Source organism: Oncorhynchus tshawytscha, linkage group LG19 (assembly GCF_018296145.1).
Source record: "Oncorhynchus tshawytscha isolate Ot180627B linkage group LG19, Otsh_v2.0, whole genome shotgun sequence".
Taxonomy (NCBI): Eukaryota; Metazoa; Chordata; class Actinopteri; order Salmoniformes; family Salmonidae; genus Oncorhynchus; species Oncorhynchus tshawytscha.
Genome location: NC_056447.1, coordinates 47,511,303 through 47,530,510, shown reverse-complemented (window position 1 = coordinate 47,530,510; position 19,208 = coordinate 47,511,303). Strand labels below are relative to the sequence as shown.

Here is a 19,208-nt window from a genome sequence, read left to right as displayed (position 1 = left end):
AGATTCTCAGTGGCCTATACATTGCATCAGCAATCCAGGGTTAGTATACATAATTGTTTTAAACCTAACCTTAGCCACACTGCTAACCTTATGCCTAACCCTAAATTAATACCAAAAAGCACATTTTTGTTTTCATGAATTATTACCATCTAGCCAATTTTGACTGTGGATGTGGTATATAGTGGAAACCCAAATGCAGCTGAAAACAGCAGTCAGGGCATAGGAAGGTTCAGCCAAACCACTTCTGCATATTTAAAGTAGGCTGGTTTTTACATTAAAAAAAGGGTGTAATCAGAAGTCCTCATTGACCTGTAATAACATGGTATATTTGAAAAGCCTTTGTTACAGCTCATAAACTGGCACACTGCTGCCACCTGTTATCCACTATTCACATTGCACAATGCCATTTGATCTGTGTGATTACAGGGATTTTGGGTTGTAATGATGAATAGATAATTCAGTCCAAAAGAACACAAAGACAATATAAAGAGGAAACGATTTATATTAAATATAAAGTAAAACAGTGAAATCGAACCCTGGTATATTAAAATGCTTCAAGCTAAACAATGATAGAAAAGTATTGAGAGGGAGTACAACATCCTCAAACCTCCGGAATAAAAATCAACATAACAAGCAATATATTAACATTAATAAACAAACATTTTAGGTGAATGCTTTTGGCAATCAATTGAAGATTGGTTTAGTACTATCCCAAGAGAAACAGGAAATCAGCTGTCAGGGTCTATCACATCAGGCCAATAAAGTATATCTTTGATTGTTCGTTCTTTCTTTCTTTACATCTCCTTCTCTCTCTCTGTTCCGTTCTCTTCGTTCAGGGGATAGGGACTTAGGTCCAGCGTCAGCATGCGGCTGAACATGCACTCGTTAAACTGAGAGAAAAAGAAAGACAGTTAAGTCACAGGGATTGATATCCTCGCCTCCTTCTCAAGACACATTGGAGGAAAGCAACCTAGGTTCTTCTTTGGTGTTTTGGGAAGAAGGCAAGGAGAGACGAGAAAGAGGCAGCAGAACCAGGCCGCGAGAGAAAGATGGTCTGGAATAAAGGTGTTTTGGTACTGTACCTCAGGGTAGACCCCCAGCAGAGCGTCAGCTCTAGAGTAGAACTCCTCCTTCAGAGAGATGACGATGATCTGGAGGCTCTCTCTCGACTGCTCCCTGATAAAGCTGGTCACCTGCATCCACAGAGACAGACAGGTCAGCTATATTGCCATATTCGTAGCTACAGCCCATATTTAATCACAATTAAAATGTCAACTTGCTTTGCCAATATTGGTGTTGTCCAGGGCTGCATCAACCTCATCCAGGACAAAGAACGGAGCTGGACGGAAGCTGATTGAGAAAACACAAACATCAGACAGTGGTTCAGCGCTGTAGGGTACCCTAGTGGTTAGAGCGTTGGACTGGTAACCGAAAGGTTGCAAGTTCATATCCACGAGCTGACAAAGTACAAATTTGTCATTCTGCCCCTGAACAGGCAGTTAACCCACTGTTCCTAGGCTGTCAAATTAAGAATTTGTTCTTAACTGACTTGCCTAGTTAAATAAAGTTAAAATAAAGTTAAAATAAAAATACTGATGGGCATATCTCATGTCTGCTGTGTGTGTTAGCTGTGTAAAGCCAACACGAGAGCAGCGAAGGCCTTCTCTCCTCCAGACAGGTTGTCCACAGCCATGAACTTCTCTCTCTCTCTCTCTCACCTGTGTATTGCGAACACCAGAGCCAGGGCAGCGATGGCCTTCTCTCCTCCAGACAGGTTGTCCATGGCCATGAAGCGTTTCCCAGGAGCAATACAGTTGTAATTGATGCCATCCAGGTAGGGCTCATCTGGGTTCTCAGCACTCAGAATGGCCTGGAGGGAGCAGCACACATTCAGGCATATACACACCCGTACATTACACCAGGGTTCGTACAGACAGTGGTAAGTAAAATTCAAGGACTTTTTCAAGCACTAATATTTATTTTCAAGGACCATCAATTTGTAATACTTCCTATTATGCAATTGTTTCTAGTCACCAGCAGATGGCTGTAATATCGCCACAACCTCATGAAAACAACGAACTAACTTTCTAGTCATCACTACCTTACAAGTTCCTCTCAATAATACGTGTTTCGCTACTTATTTATTACATACAGGAGTCAGTAATGATGGTGTTGTAATTTGAGTAGTGATGAGCAGACACACCTACTGGTGAACACATGTCCTATTCACATTACTACACAATTCCAACTTAATGACTGTATTTATTGGCCATTTGGGAATCTACTACTTAATATCTACAAAAAAGCATCTTGCTTCCAACTGGCAGCTTTATTGTCGCCAGTCGGGGGAAGGGCGAGTGGGCAGTGAGGAAAACGGCATGTGATCAGCCACCAGAATGGCAGGAGCATGGCTGCCGCTTGAATATCGCAGGCACCCTGTGAATGAGGCAATTGCCAAAAAACCTCCATAATGTAGAAGTGGCGCCAGCGCAGGAAGCAGTGTTGTCTTTCCCCCTTCATGTGGTGCTTCAGGGCCGATTCACCCATGCTCGCAACGTCAAACTTGGACGCATTTTTTGCACATTACACGGTGCGGATTGCTTGGTTTCAGTGATGTAGTGGTAAACAAAGGTGGGAAAACTACAGGACCTGTCAACATTTTGGACACACTTACTCAGGTTTTTCTATATTTGTATTATTTTATACATTGTAGAATAATAGGGACGACGTCAAAACTATGAAATAACACATATGGAATCATGTAGTAACCAAAAAAGTGTTAAAAAAATACAAATATATTTAAAATTCTTCAAAGTAGCCACCCTTTGGCATGATGACAGCTTTGCACACGATTGGTATTCTCTCAACCGGCTTCACCTGGAATGTTTTTTCAACAGTCTTTAAGGAGTTCCCACATATGCTGAGCACTTGTTGGCTGCTTTTCCTTCATTCTGCGGTCCAACTCATCCCAAACCATCTCAGTTGGGTTGAGGTCTGGTGATTGTGGAGGCCAGGCCATCTGATGCAGCACTCCATCACTCTCCTTCTTGGTTAAATAGCCCTTACACAGCCTGGAGGTGTGTTGGGTCATTGTCCTCTTGAAAAACAAATGATAGCTAAAATGCCGGGCAATTGTAGACTATCAATGTGACGTTTGGCTGTGCCTAATCAGTCAGTTCTGTCACTGCCTCGCTCAGTGGCAGTGTGGGTGGAATGAGTGAGCTCACCTGGCAACCACAGCGCGAAACACGTGAAGAAATAAAACTTCGTAGTCTACCTGGAAATTAATTTGCAAGACCAATACATTTTTCTGATATTTTTCAGAAATGTATTTGCTCATGTTCTCCTCTCATTTGAATTGAAGTACTTTTGTACCTACTTGAGAAAATGTCCGATTTTCAAGGTACTCCAAATGGAAGTACTTTAAGCACCTCAAGCACCTTTTGCAGACCCTGTTACACACACACATTACAAACACGACACATACTACACACCACAAACCTGATAAGTGTGTCTATTACACAGTAGTATGAAGATTGCTTTCAGGTGTGTGTGTGTACAAGTGTTTCTGTATGAGTAAAGCCTTCACACCTGAGCGCTGGTGTTCCTGCACAGTTGTTTGTAGATCTGGTCGATGACGACAGAGACGTGTTCAAAGCACTGACTGAAGAGTCTGAAGCGTTTGGCTTTAACCTGCTCAAACTCCTGGTTACTCCTTCTGGCTGCCTTGGTGCTGGCATCAAACGCTGGAGCACACAGAGGGAGACAAAGGCAATCAGATGAACATCATTGAGCCATACACACACAGATATGTATTGCACCATGAACTTTAATTAAGGGACCACAACAGAAAAAAGTTATTAACTTTATTGTGTTATCCCTGTCAAGTTTTTTTAAATGTATGGAACCTCACTGAATATGGCTTTTTTTTAACTGGCTATTTAACATGTATAAGTCGATCAAAGATCTGTAGGCACTAAAAAGTTAGTTCCCACCGTGGTATTGGGAGAACAAATGCTGCAATGCATTTGAAATATGCCACTCTAGCATCTTAAAAGTTTGTCACTAAAACCTGTTTCCTCTGGGTTTTAACTTTTTAGGGCCCTCAATGGGTTCCCACAATACACTCGCCAAGACAAGTTAAGCGATAGCGTTTGTGTATTGAGGTGTGTGTCGCCACTATACAGTTGGTGTATTGAGGTGTGTTTCTGCACTTTGTACCGTCCACCACCCCCTGGAATTTGTCCTTGACCACCCTCATTTTCTCCAGGGCTTTAAGGTTGGGGGCTGTGGAGCGCTGTAGGACCCCCTCTAGAGAGGACACTGTCTCCTTAAGACGCTCTACCTGGGGGTCCACCTCCTCCCCTGCAAGATCCTGTTGGACATAAAGACACACACACACACGTTTGGACAGCATAACGTTAGATACATAACTGTCCTCTGGGGTGAATACAGTACATTAACTGTATGATATTGATCAGTTCTTAAAGCTAAGAGACTGAGAAGGGATACTGTATTGATTGATGATTGATTAATGAGGTCTACCTTCAGCTCAGCTCCCAGGCCAGAGTAGTCGATGACCATCAGCGCCTCTCTCTCGTAGATGTCCATAGTGGTGCAGGTGCTCTCTGTGAGTGACTCTGAGTCCAGCTGACAAGGCCAGATCAGTCAATCAGACATAAGAGAGAGAGAGAACTTCATTCTCCCCCGATAGTGAATTTGAATTACACATATGAGAGGTAAACAACTGTACATCCAAGTACACAATACACATTCAGTACAAGGAGAACGTGAACACAGCCCGTCATCTGGGCAGGTCCTGCATTTTACAGCCCTACTGCACACTACCCTGGTCTATGCCCCCCCCTCACTCTGTCTCTGATAGTGGAGGCTACTGAGGGGAGGAAGGCTCATAATAATGGCTGGAACGGAGCAAATGGAACTGCATCAAACATATAAAAAACATTTATTTCGCTCCAGCCATTACGACGAGCCCGTAATTCCCCAATTAACATGCTACCAACCTCCTGTGGTCTCTAGTCTGTCCTACCTGCACCTCACTGATCTCGTCCAAGCTGCCAGACAGCAGCGTGATGGGCAGGCCCTGGATCTTACAACCTAGCAGCAGGTTGTGTTTCCAGATCCTCAACTGCTCCAGGGCTGTCTCAGCTGAGATAACCTCCCTTTGCAGCTTCACCTGCTCTCTGGTGGGGAGAAGGGTTAGACACGGAGAGGGGACAGAGAAAGGAAGAAGAGAAGGGGGAGGGAGATAAAGAGAAAACAGAAAAGGAAGAGGGATCGGGCGGAGAGAGGAGAAGATCAGCTTTTAGAGAGGGTGATGAGACCAGTGAAGTGACCTGCAATCGATTTGATACACTGGACAAAAATAACTTGACAGCAGAACAGCCACAGTCAGTAGTACCTGGAGCTCTCCTGAAGGCTCTTCATCGTTTGGTCCACCTGGGCCTTAGACTCAGAAGCCTGGGTCTTCTTCCCCAGCAGATGATTCTTCAGATCCAACACTTTAGATTGACTCTCTTCCATCACCACCAGCAGCTTCTCTTCCTCCTAGCGGAAACACAAGAGAACAACACAACACTGGGATTACATTCTGTGTGATTTTAGAGGAGGATTTGAGAAGCTGATGGGAAAAGGGAAGGAAGGGAGGTATGAAGGGACAAGAAAGGAGATAACATGAAAGGGAAGTTGAGAAAAGGAGAGAACGGAGGAGAGGAGGTATGTTTTGCCTGCTTCTGTTCTTCCACTCTGCACTGCTCCTTGGCGATGGTCTCCTCTAGTTTCTTCATCTTCTTCCTCTGCTGCTCCAGTTGACCCTGTTCATACTCCAACTGGGCCTTCAGACAGGTCCGCTGAGACTCAAACTCCAACCTGGGAGAGGGGTGGGAAAAGAGAGGGGGGTTGATTACACTCAGGCAGTGACAGAAAAGAGATGTGGGAGAGGAGATGGCCAGAAAAAAATATAATAATATTTGCGAACAATACACAGTGCATTCGGAAAGTATTCAGACCCCTTGACTTTTGCCACATTTAGTTACGAGGCACAGAACTGGAGAAGGGTACCAAAACATTTAAGAACGAAGTCTCCTCCGTTCTTAAATGGAAGAAGTTTGGAACCACCAAGACTCTTCCTAGAGCTGGCCGCCTGGCCAAACTGAGCAATTGGGGCAGAAGTGCGTTGGTCAAGGAGGTGACCAAGAACCCGATGGTCACTCTGACAGAGCTCCAGAGTTCCTCTGTGGAGATAGAAGAACCTTCCAGAAGAACAACCATCTCTGCAGCACTCCATCAATCAGGCCGTTATGGTAAAATGGCTAGACAGAAGTCACTCCTCAGTAAAAGGCACATGACAGCCCAGAGTTTGCCAAAAGGCATCTGAAGGATTCTCAGACTATGAGAAACAAGATTCTCTGATTTGATAAAACCAAGATTGAACTCTTTGGCCTGAATGCCAAGTGTCATGTATGGAACCTGGCTACATCCATACGGTGAAGCATGGTGGTGGTACTATCATGCTCTGGGGCTGTTTTTCAGCGACAGGGACTGGGCGACTAGTCAAGACTGAGGGGAAGATGAATGGGGTACAGTACAGAGATATCCTTGATGACAACCTGCTCCAGAGTGCCAGGGACCTCAAACTGGGTTGAAGGTTCACCTTCCAACAGGACAATGCCAACAGGACAATGACCCTAAGCACACAGCTAACACGGAACCCAAACCGGCTGCGCGCATGCTCCATCGTACATTTATTTTGTCCCCCTACACCAAACGCGATCACGGCACGCAGGTTAAAATATCAAAACAAACTCTGAACCAATGACATTAATTTGGGGACAGGTCGAAAAGCATTAAACATGTTTGGCAATTTAGCTAGTTAGCTTACACTTGCTCGCTAATTTGTCCTTGGATATTAACATTGAGTTATTTTACCTGAAATGCACAAGGTCCTCTACTCCGACAATTAATCCACACATAAAACGGCCAACTGAATCGTTTCTAGTCATCTCTCCTCCTTCCAGGCCTTTTCATCTTTGAATTTACATGGTGATTGGCATCTACACTTTCATAGTATTACCACAACGATAGGCAAAACATTTTGTCTTTCAATCACCCACGTGGGTATAACCAATGAGGAGATGGCAGGTGGGTACCTGCTTCTATAAACTAATGAGGAGAGGCAGGACTTGCAGCGCGATCTACGTCAGAAATAGGAATTACTTCTATTTTAGCCATTGGCATCGCAGACGCTCATTGGCGCGCTCGAGCAGTGTGGGTGCAATAATTGAATAACATGGATTTGCGACGCTCGCGCACGCGACGTGTCTGTTCAGCATGTAAGACAACACAGGAGTGGCTTCGGGACATTTCTCTGAATGCCCTTGAGTGGCCCAGCCACAGCCCGGACTTCAATTCGATCAAACATCTCTGGAGAGACCTGAAAATAGCTGTGCAGCGACGCTCCCCGTGCAACCTGACAGAGCTTGAGAGGATCTGCAGAGAATAATGGGAGAAACTCTCCAAATACAGGTGTGCCAAGCTTGTAGCATCATACCCAAGAAGACTCAAGGCTGTAATTGCTGCTAAAGGTGCTTTAACAAAGTACTGAGTAAAGGGTCTGAATACTTATGTAAATGTAATTTTTTCCCATTTTTTATCTTTAATACATTTGCTAAAAATTTTAAAAACCTGTTTTTGTTTTGTCATTATGAGGTATTGTGTGTAGATTGATGTGGGGATTTTTTTACATTTATTTTTTAAAATACATTTTAGAATAAGGTTGTAATGTAACAAAATGTGGAAAAAGTCAAGGGGTCTGAACACTTTCCGAATGCACTGTACACCGTATAAGAACAAGCATACTGTACAATCAGTCCATATAAACTTGTTAGCATCATCGTTCCATAGACCATATGTACTGTATGTAATGTGGGGAGGTCCAGTCCAATACCGTTTCCTGTCTACATCCTGCTGCTGTTTGAGATGCTCCTGTTCATACTCCCTGATGTTGGCCACTCCTATCTCAGCACAGAAGTCTGAGAACACCACGTCCTCCATCTGAACACAGAACAATAACAACAACATGACCACGAACCTGGTCCCCCTAGACATAGTAGGCAGAACGTTCCTACTCTATGGCAGTGACATACTACAAATATTTGGTAGTGCGGCAGGTAGCCTAGTGGTTAGAGTGTTTGGCCGGGAATCAAAAGGTCACTGGTTTGAATCCCCAAGCCGACAACGTTTAAAATCTGTTAATGTGATCTTGATCCAGGGCACGTTGTTCCTGTAAATCTCTCTGGATAAGAGTGTCTACTAAATTATGTGAAAGTATAGTCCCATGTGGCTCAGTTGGTAGAGCATGGCACTTCCCACTTTGAAGTGTTGGGTTCAATTCCCACTTGAATTCAACATGTGTCTACTTTCTTCTTTTCCAACAAGAGCATAGTAGGCCATCAACAGTTTTTCAGTCTTGGGCGATGTTTTTGAGTTTTGAAAATATATGCACTCACGACTGTAAGTCTCTCTGGATAAGAGCGTCTGCTAATTGATGTAAAACCTTGGTGTTGTTTGTGTTAGCTATGACACGCCACTAATAACAGGTGTCTGCTATTTAGCGGATGCTCTTATCCAAAGCGACTTACGATAGAAATTAGAGTTAAGTGCCTTGCTCAAGGGCATATCGACAGTTTTTTCTCCCTTAGCTGTCTCAGGGATTCAAACCAACAACCTTTTGGTTACCAGCCCAATGCTTTTAACCGCTAGGCTACCTGCCAATTTAGACATTATTCTAAATAGTCTTGGTAGCAGTGCGTCCTGACCTGGTTGATCCTGTCTTGGAGCTTCTTCATCTCCAGCTCCTTGATCTCCATGTTCTCTTTCTGCATCTCCAGCTGAGACTCCACGTTGGCCAGCTCAGCCTCCAGGCGAGACATCTCCTGAAGGGAGAGACATGCAAGTTATCAAGACATGAGATGTGCGCGACATGGGCCACAGATTGAGAAAACTCTTACAGTATTGAGACCTACTGTAGAGCGCATGCATACATTTTCAAAACTCAAAAACATCACCCAAGACTGAAAAACGGTCGATGGCTTACTATGCTCTTTTTGGAGTAAAAATAAGTAGACATGTTGAATTCAAGTAGAAGTGGTGGTTTGCAGATGGTGTAGTCAGAGTAAGTTACAGTAACAGTGTTAGTGTAGTTTACCGCGTGGCAGTTGGGAATGCTCTTCTTGCGGAGGGTGTCCAGTTCAGTGTGGGAGTACTTCAGACGGGTCTGAACCCCCTGAGCCTGAGACTGGATCTGTTTCAGCTCAGGCTCCTTACGCTTCAGCTTCACCAGACCCTGTCACATGACACAGGAAGTGGAAATAAAGGACTGTCTCAGATAATTGGTCAGAAAAACTACACTCCTTGAGCCAGAGAGAATAAGTTTGCGGTTTTGCAATGCATACCATAGAATCAAGACTTACAATAATAAAAAAATTATTAGATTCCCAGACTTTCAAAATCTAGATTCTGAACGTGTGCAAAGACCCAGACTCACACGTAGCTCTGCAGTCAGCTGTTCTTTGAGCTCCTTCAGCTTGGTCATGTCCTTCTCGTCCCAGCGCCTGGCCTTGCTCCGCAGGTGGCTGGAGCCCCCAGAGATCACCCCTGACTTGGAGAACATGGTACCGTCCAGAGCCACCGTCTGGGGGAAAATATCGAGGTGGGTGCTACCACAGTAAAGTGGATGGGGGGGAACTCTGACTGGCTGGCTGGTTGACTGACTAATTGTGCATGTTTGAGATTGTCTACTGTACATTGCAGTCGGACTGCGCAGAATTACTGATCTATATATCTCCATGAAACCCATAGCCCTCAAACAAGCTGAATGACTGACTAACTCACCTTGAGTCGCTCAGGTCCGTCGAAGGCGATGGCTCTGGCCTCTTTGAGTGTCTCACAGACCAGAGCGTTGCCACACACAAACTGGATGACTTTCTTCAGCTGAGGAGCGGTAGGGGAACACTGCACCACGTCCACCATCATCTTAGCTCCACGCACCCCGCGCAGCCGCTCATTCAGAGGGCTCACCTGGGAAGGGACAGGGAGGTGGGACAGCCTCAGTGAGGTTTGTGCGTTGGGTGTGTTAATCAAAGCCTCTGTTGTTAGTTCTGGTCGTGTTTCTCCATCCCCCATCCCTCAGCTTTATAGCAAATGTAGCGGAGCTGCCGTTTTGTTGTTTTTTAAATTAAGGAGTAGGCCTACAAACAATCTCAACTTCTTTGTCCACTGACTCACGTCCAGGTAATCTATGGGTAAGAAGGTTTCTGGTTCGGCCCTCTCCTCTTTGATAAAGCGGATGCAGTCCCGAGCCACCTTCTCTGACGACACTACTATGGCGTTCATGTAGCGTCCAAACACCTTGGTGACGGCCAGCTGGTACTTCTTATGGATGGGGCTGCACAGGTCCACCAGACGACCAAACTGGGAAATAGAGGAACAAATACACCCTGGCAGAAATCTTCCTCTGGATGCTGACAAAGATTTTGGAAGATCCTACGAGACCTTTAGATAGATCTTACTGGATACTAGTAACAGGATCTTAAAATATCTCAAGATTCTACTAGATCCTAAACAAGGTTGCTACCAAGGCAATCCCTACAAGCTCACATTCAAATGACTGCAATAAGGGATGAGGGGGGAGGAGGGGGTGCACTATGGAAGATTATATTTTCCCAGTTTGATCTAATGAGGTGTTGGTGGCAGTGAGACAGGGATGTCTAGGGATGTCTCACCAGTGTGTCAGGGTAGAGTCTGCGGAGGTTTTCCAGGACCTCGTTGCGTTGCTGCTGCCTCTTACTCTCCTGGCTGTCCAGCCTGGCGTTCTGCAGCTCTCCCAGTACCTCCCCTAACTCCTGGTTCACCTCCTCCCCCCTCACCCTCCCTCTCTGCAGTTCCGCAGACAGCACCTCCTCCTGCTGACGAGACTCCTCCAGAGAGCTCCTGAACAGAAGAAAAACAAATACAGTTTGTCACTCTTTTCCCTTCTTTCTCCCTCTTTCCTTTTCTCTCTCTCCTTTTCTCTCTCTCCTTCTCTCTCTAATTTTCTATCTCTCTCTCTCCTTCTCTATCTCTCTCTCCTTCTCGCTCTCTCATTCTCTCTCTTTCTCTCCTTCTCTCTCTCAGTAGTTTAGTATGTCAGCACAGCCAAGAGAAGCTTTATAAAGAATGGGGTGCTTAACACTGACAAATGTATTTAAGTAGTGTTCTCCTTCAAAAAATAACAGCAACACATACATACAATAGGGGTGGGAATTGCCAGGGGCCTCCCAATACGACATTATCACGATACTTAGATGCCGATACGATATGTATCGTGGTTCTCATGATTCTATGTATTGCGATTCGTTACTGAGTTTTTATTGCAATTTGATGTTCCAAACATATTGCTCATGATATGTCTGCTGCAGATAGACTTATAAAATGAGTTTGATCAGTCATGGAAATAAGTCCTGAAAACATGTTGATTCAATATTTTAAAAGAAGATGGAGAACACACTATAGGATAAAAAATAGCTGAGTTTTGGCACAGGCACAGCCGACTAGCGTCCAAAATAATATTGTGATATGTAACTACAGCTGAAGTCGGAAGTTTACATACAATTAGGTTGGAATCATTAAAACTAGTTTTTAAACCACTACACAAATTTCTTGTTAACCAACTATAGTTTTGGCAAGTCGGTTAGGACATTTACTTTGTGCATGACACAAGTAATTTTTCCAACAATTGTTTACAGACAGAATATTTCACTTATAATTCACTGTATCACAATTCCAGTGTGTCAGAAGTTCACATACACTAAGTTGACTGGGCCTTTAAACAGCTTGGACAATTCCAGAAAATTATGTCATGACTTTAGAAGCTTCTGATAGGCTAATTGACATAATTTGAGTCAATCGGAGGTGTACCTGTGGATGTATTTCAAGGCCTACCTTCAAACTCAGTGCCTCTTTGCTTGCCATCATGGGAAAATCAAAAGAAATCAGCCAAGACCTCAGAAAATAAATTGCAGACCTCCACAAGTCTGGTTCATCCTTAAGAGCAATTTCCAAACGCCTGAAGGTGCCACGTTCATCTATACAAACAATAGTAGGCAAGTATAAACACCATGGGACCACGCAGCCGTCATACGGCTCAGGAAGGAGACGCGTTCTGTCTCCTAGAGATAAACGTACTTTGGTGAGAAAAGTGCAAATCAATCCCAGAACAACCGCACTATGGTGAGAAAAGTGCAAATCAATCCCAGAACAACCGCAAAGGACATTGTGAAGATGCTGGAGGAGACAGGTACAAAAGTATATATATCCACAGTAAAACGAGTCCTATATCGACATAACCTGAAAGGCCGCTCAGCAAGGAAGAAGCCACTGCTCCAAAACCGCCATAAAAAAACAGACTACGGTTTTCAACTGCACATGGGGACAAAGATCGTACTTTTGGGAGAAATGTTCTCTGGTCTGATGAAACAAAAATATAACTGTTTGGCCATAATGACTATTGTTATGTTTGGAGGAAAAAGGGGGAGGCTTGCAAGCAGAAGAACACCATGCCAACTGTGAAACACGGGGGTGGTAGCATCATGTTGTGGGGTTGCTTTGCTGCAGGAGGGACTGGTGCACTTCACAAAATAGATGGCATTATGAGGAAGAACAATTATGTGGATATATTGAAGCAACATCTCAAGACATCAGTCAGGAAGTTAAAACTTGGTCGCAAATGGGTCTTCCAAATGGACAATGAACCCAAGCATACTTCCAAAGTTGTGGCAAAATGCCTTAAGGACAACAAAGTCAACAAGGTATTGGAGTGGCCATCACAAAACCCTGACCTCAATCCTATAGAAAATTTGTGGGCAGAACTGAAAAAGCATGTGCAAGCAAGACCTATAAACCTGACTCAGTTACACAAGCTCTGTCAGGAGGAAAGGGCCAAAAGTCACCCAACTTATTGTGGGAAGCTTGTGGAAGGCTACCCAAAATGTTTGACCCAAGTTAAACAATTTAAGGCAATCCTACCAAATACTAATTGAGTGCATGTAAACTTCTGACCCACTGGGAATGTGATGAATGTGAATCTGAAATAAATCATTCTCTCTACTATTATTCTGACATTTCACATTCTTAAAATAAAGTGGTGACCCTAACTGACCTAAGACGGAGAATTTTTACGAGGATTAATTGTCAGGAATTGTGAAAAACTGAGTTTAAATGTATTTGGCTAAGGTGTATGTAAACTTCCGACTTCAACTGTATCTATTTTTTCACTCATCAGTAACCAATAACATACACCACAACACATGACTTACTTGCAGGTGTTGGTGTACTCCTCCAGTTTATCTGCTCTCCTGGTGAAGTCCCCCAGCTGAGTATGGCTGTGCTTAATGCTTACCTATATACACAGAGAAAGTCAACACCAATTTCTGTTTTCACACAAACACGCACACACACACACTCTCTAGTACCTACCTCCACTTCTTTCTTCCTCCGCTGGTCAAACTCGATTTTCTGGTGGTCAGCCTTGACCTCCCAGTGCATCTTCTTAGTCTGCTGGGACAGGAGGGCCCCCTGCTTCCTGGCCAGCTCCTTCAGCTCCTTATAGCGCTCCAACTAGACACACAGAATATACACACACACCAACTTTAAACATCTGCTATCTGAGCAGCTAACCGATTGCTGCAGCTGTACATAGTCCATCAGTATATAATTTATTTACTTTTCTGCTCTTTTGCACACCAGTATCTCTACCTGCACATGACCATCTGATCATTTATCACTCCAGTGTTAATCTGCTAAAATTGTAATTATTCACCTACCTCCTCATGCCTTTTGCACACAATGTATATAGACACCTTTTTAATTTTTTTCTACTGTGTTATTGACTTCTTTATTGTTTACTCCATGTGTAACTTTGTGTTGCTGTCTGTTCACACTGCTATGCTTTATCTTGGCCAGGTCGCAGTTGTAAATGAGAACTTGTTCTCAACTAGCCTAACTGGTTAAATAAAGGTGAAAAAAAAACACACACACACACAGCACATGGACCTAAACTACACTGAACAAAAATATAAACGTAACATGTAAAGTGTTGGTCCCATATTTCATAAGCTGAAATCCCTCCTCTTTTCAGTTCGCTGCAGCTAGCGACTGGAATGAGCTGCAAAAAACACTCAAACTGGACAGTTTCTTAATTCAAAGACTCAATCATTAACACTCTTACTGACAGTTGTGGCTACTTCGTGTGATGTATTGTTGTCTCTACCTTCTTGCCTTTGCGCAGTTGTCTGTGCCCAATAATGTTTGTACCATGTTTTGTTGCTACCATGTTTGTGTCATGTTGTGTTGCTACCATGCTGTGTTGTCATGTGTTGCGGCCATGCTATGTTGTTGTCTTAGGTCTCTCTTTATGTTGTGTTGTGGTGTCTCTCTTATTACCTGTTCCTCCTCCAGCTGTATGTCAGCCTTCCGGTCGGTCAACTCCTCCTGGGCATGTCTCTCATAGTCCCTCCAGGCCCTCTCCAGCTCCTGGAGCTCCTGATGGAACTCAGCCAGCTCCTCCTCTTTCTTGGCACCCATCCTCTGGCTCTTCTCCAGGGCCCCACGGGTATCATCTACCTTCTTTAGGTGGTGGGATGTATTCACCTTGGCCTTGATGTACTGGGACCGACGCAGGGACAGGGTCTGCTCCTGCCCACTAGGGGAGAGGTTAGTTTAGTTAGTAATAAACACATACACCTCTTCTACACACACTTCTCCCTCCTGACTCCTACCCACCGGATCTCCTTCTCAATCTGCTGCAGCTCTCTGGTAAAGCGTCCATGTTCTTTCTTCTGGGCCTTGATGCTCTGCTCCCACCCATTCAGTCCTGTCTTCTGACCGGCCACAGCCTCCTGTCTCTTCCTCAGGGTCTTTGACAGGGCACTCAGGCCCTGCTCGTTGTGGTACAGCTGGAACAGGTTTAGCTGCAGCCTCCCCTGGTTCAGGTCGTCCACCAACTCCTGGTACTTCTGGGCCTGAGGATGAAGAGAGGGACAGGGTTCATTTAAAAAAATGTATTTAACCTTTATTTAACTAGGCAAGTCAGTTAATAAGAACAAATTCTTATTTACAATGGCGGCCTACACCGACCACACCCGGACGACGCTGGACCAATTGTGCGCCACCTTACGGGACTCCCAATCACAGCCGGTTTTGAACTAGGGTGTTTGTAGTGACACCTCTAGCAATGTGATGCAGTGCCTTAGACCGCTGCGCCACTCGGGAGCCTAAGAGCATATATATGAATTGAGCAATAAACATTGTGAATTGAAATTCCAAAACTTTTCCATGACTTTTAACCACATTTCCAGATTGTCGTAATGATTTAATGTGACTGGGTAAAAAGCAAGTTGTCATTTACTAACTGTTACGACAGTGTTATGTTAAGTCTTATGACAGATAAATGGAGAATATCCCCTCTCTGTGTTCTTATCCTACCTCCACTTTCTCTGATGAGACCTGCTTCTTCTCTGCGGTGGCTGTCCTCTTCTTGTTGAAGTGGAACTGCGTGTCTTCTTTAGCCTTCTGCAGAGCCTCCTTCTTCCTGTCATAGTCATCAGACAGCTCCAGAGACTGGCTGATGCGCTCAAACATCTTGGTCCGCTCCTTGGGGTTCTTCATGGCGATGGACTCCACCGCCCCCTGTATGGAGTCACAGGAAATATAAAACAGAGGTCACTATTAAACTGTCTCAGAATTTCTTATGTACTTTAATGAATGGCACTGTAATTAGCTACATTATGAATTATGATAAAATACTAGCAGTTGTGTGTGTGTGTGTTTGCTTACCTGGAATACCAGACAGTTTCTAGCTTTAGTCACAATGCCTATCTTCTCCAGTTCCTCTGTGTACTTGGCAAGGGTGATTTGTCTGCCATTGATGCGATACTCAGAGGAGTCCCCTGGAAGATACACAACATTAGTGCATACAGTACAGTAAAGTAGCACAATCATTAGTTGAGCTACTATTTACATACACTACTGGATAAAAATTTTGCTAAATATTTGCTGAATAAGACAGACCATGATAGAATATTTGCTGAATAAGACAGACCAGGTCAGAATATTTGCTGAATAAGACAGACCAGGACAGAATATTTGCTGAATAAGACAGACCAGGTCAGAATATTTGCTGAATAAGACAGACCAGGTCAGAATATTTGCTGAATAAGACAGACCAGGACAGAATATTTGCTGAATAAGACAGACCAGGTCAGAATATTTGCTGAATAAGACAGACCAGGACAGAATATTTGCTGAATAAGACAGACCAGGACAGAATATTTGCTGAATAAGACAGACCAGGACAGAATATTTGCTGAATAAGACAGACCAGGTCAGAATATTTGCTGAATAAGACAGACCAGGTCAGAATATTTGCTGAATAAGACAGACCAGGACAGAATATTTGCTGAATAAGACAGACCAGGTCAGAATATTTTGCTGAATAAGACAGACCAGGACAGAATATTTGCTGAATAAGACAGACCAGGACAGAATATTTGCTGAATAAGACAGACCAGGTCAGAATATTTGCTGAATAAGACAGACCAGGACAGAATATTTGCTGAATAAGACAGACCAGGACAGAATATTTGCTGAATAAGACAGACCAGGACAGAATATTTGCTGAATAAGACAGACCAGGTCAGAATATTTGCTGAATAAGACAGACCAGGTCAGAATATTTGCTGAATAAGACAGACCAGGTCAGAAGGTAAAACAACGTTGAAAAGACATTCCAGACGTTGAAGTTAGGTTCTATTTAGGTTCTAAATTAAAGGTGAAAATGTGTATTTTCGGGATGTTTAAAATACATATTTTATAGGAAGTTGCAAAGGCGTCTTTTCCGGACATTGAAATCAGGCTCATTTTTGGTTCTGAATGAAAGTTGAAAAGATGTAATTTATAGATGTCTATGTTTGGGCCAAATCAAGGCGGGTCAAAATCAATGTCCGTGAACGTTGAAGTCAAGGCCAGTCTGGACCGCCCCAAAATCTGAACCAAACATATATTTATATGATTGGTTCAGATTTGGTTTGGACCAGACCAAAGACCAATGTCCGTGGATGTTGAAATCAAGGCGGGTCCGGACTACACCAAAAAAGTCCGGTCCGGACCAAAAACAGACGCCTGAAACTGGGGTGTAGCCTACCATGTCAGCCTGCAATGGAATTTTATGAATGCCTATCCATGTAGTAAGCCCACAGTTTATAAAACAGGCTGTTTACATTGGCTTTGTTAGTCCTTATTGCTGTGACTAATCAATTTGGCTATTTAAGCTCCGAATATCAGCTACCCAACTTTATCAGAGGTTATTGTGAGCTTATTTGCAATGTGTTTACTCAACAGGAAATGCAGAATTATTTTATTTTAGGCTATGATCACCTTGTCAAAAATGGACGGATAGAAACTTCAAACCACCGATCATGACAATGGGGTGAAACTCCTGGACAACATTTGATTGTCCATTTTACTTTGACCTGTCCTGTTTATAGGATATGTTATTTGTTAACATGACAGAGCATGGTTGAATTTGATTGGGTGCCATTTAGGTTAAGCTATTTGATCGGGGAGAAACCGGTATGATGTAGAAAGTGTCCATCTCATTACATTGTCATACATTTGATCTCCAGCCTGTAGGCTACAGAAAAGTCCAAATACTATTTATGTTATATCCTATTTATGCTATATGATTTATGTTATTAAGATACATTTTTTGACGGAATGTTGGTGGAGTGCTGCAGTAAAGGGCGGCATCAGCGATCACATCAAAACCCATATGCTACTGGTTGAGAGAAATGTTCATTGTTTTTGGGCAAAATTAGGTGAGGTGTTATGTGTTGTTTTTGGGAGATGCGTCATCAACCCTGCCTAATGAATCCCTCATAAATCCTGCCTAATGAGCGGGCCGGCAGTGGCATGAGTCCACTAGATAACATTGTTTTCTCATATGAAATAAGTCTATAGTTACTAGCCCTTCGATTTAATCCACCTCACCCGATATGCTCCTACAGAAGTTGAGCTCCTCTCCGTTGTCGTCGCAGTAGCGCATGGTGACGCTGGCGGTGGTGGACACCGGCTTGCCAATGTGGGCTCCGTGGATGAGGTCCCTGGTGTGCTTCACGCGGAGAGTCGCTGCCCGTTCCCCCATCACGAAGCTCAGGGCATCCATCACGTTCGACTTACCTATGGAAAGATGTTGCAAAGTGAAATGCCAGCAAGGTATGTATGAAACGTATTATCAGAACTATCCACTACCTGTCTGGTATTGCCAGTGAGTACACACCATGCTAAAACGCAGACAAGTTTAGCAAGCCCATATTGGGTTCATTGCAAAGCTAACGTTAGCTAGCAAGCAAGTTGATCAAGATAAAACAAAAGTTCAAGATAACTTACCGGATCCATTTGTGCCAATAATACAGTTAAACCTTTTAAAAGGTCCAATTACTTGCTTCCCTCGCCAAGACTTAAAATTATCCACATCCAACTGCTTTAGAAAACCCATTTTGGGCAGCTAGGTCTTCAAAAACAGTTTTTGTCAAGTTTTTCCTCAGAAGAGCGCCGCGGAGTGGAAGCTTTCTCATTTGGCGGGAAACACTCAAATAAGACCATTGGTAAAAAGGTTGCTAAATCTACATTAGAATATATCTAGGTTATAATATATAAAACATTTTTTATTACATTATATTAATTTAAATGTTCTATATTTAATTTACTTTCATTTCTTGGCTATGCTGTAACTTTTGCCTCTTTGCCTTGGGGCAACACTGTTGCAAGCAGTGACTAAGGCAAATCAGAAAATCTTGGTTGCAAGACAGTGGCCATTGGCCACTTGGTAATTTGAAATGGCCAGGTTGAGTTTCAGATTTCCCTTCCCTGCTTTGAACATTTGTATATTTTATTCTATTCCATTCTATTCTGTTGTATTACTTTCCTCTTGACCATAAGGCCTATATATTCTGGAGGCCTTTCAATTGAGCTGAGTAGACTCACTTATCCTGCACTGGCATGTCTGGGAGAAGGACTGTTACTATCTACAGCTGATACTGAGGGAGGCGGGCAATGGCACCACCAACCATGCAATGGAAAAACAAATAGAGCTA

At 43.6% G+C, this 19,208-nt stretch overlaps 1 protein-coding gene across 1 annotated transcript; it reads right to left on the bottom strand.

The window, feature by feature from the left end:
* Positions 1-484: 484 nt before the first annotated feature.
* On the bottom strand, positions 485-18,692 carry smc1b (structural maintenance of chromosomes 1B). Its single transcript, XM_024380252.2, has 25 exons — positions 18,502-18,692; positions 18,103-18,291; positions 15,892-16,004; positions 15,541-15,744; positions 14,839-15,077; positions 14,500-14,758; positions 13,534-13,674; positions 13,374-13,456; positions 10,803-11,010; positions 10,306-10,491; positions 9,913-10,098; positions 9,566-9,712; positions 9,227-9,364; positions 8,838-8,954; positions 7,967-8,073; positions 5,748-5,889; positions 5,423-5,568; positions 5,051-5,204; positions 4,546-4,650; positions 4,222-4,375; positions 3,592-3,746; positions 1,719-1,870; positions 1,281-1,350; positions 1,083-1,193; positions 485-890 (listed from the first exon to the last, which is right to left on the bottom strand). The coding sequence occupies exons 1-25, from the start codon at positions 18,608-18,610 to the stop codon at positions 795-797; spliced, it is 3,711 nt and encodes a 1,236-aa protein (XP_024236020.1). The 5' UTR covers positions 18,611-18,692; the 3' UTR covers positions 485-794.
* Between the last annotated feature and the right edge of the window lie 516 nt (positions 18,693-19,208).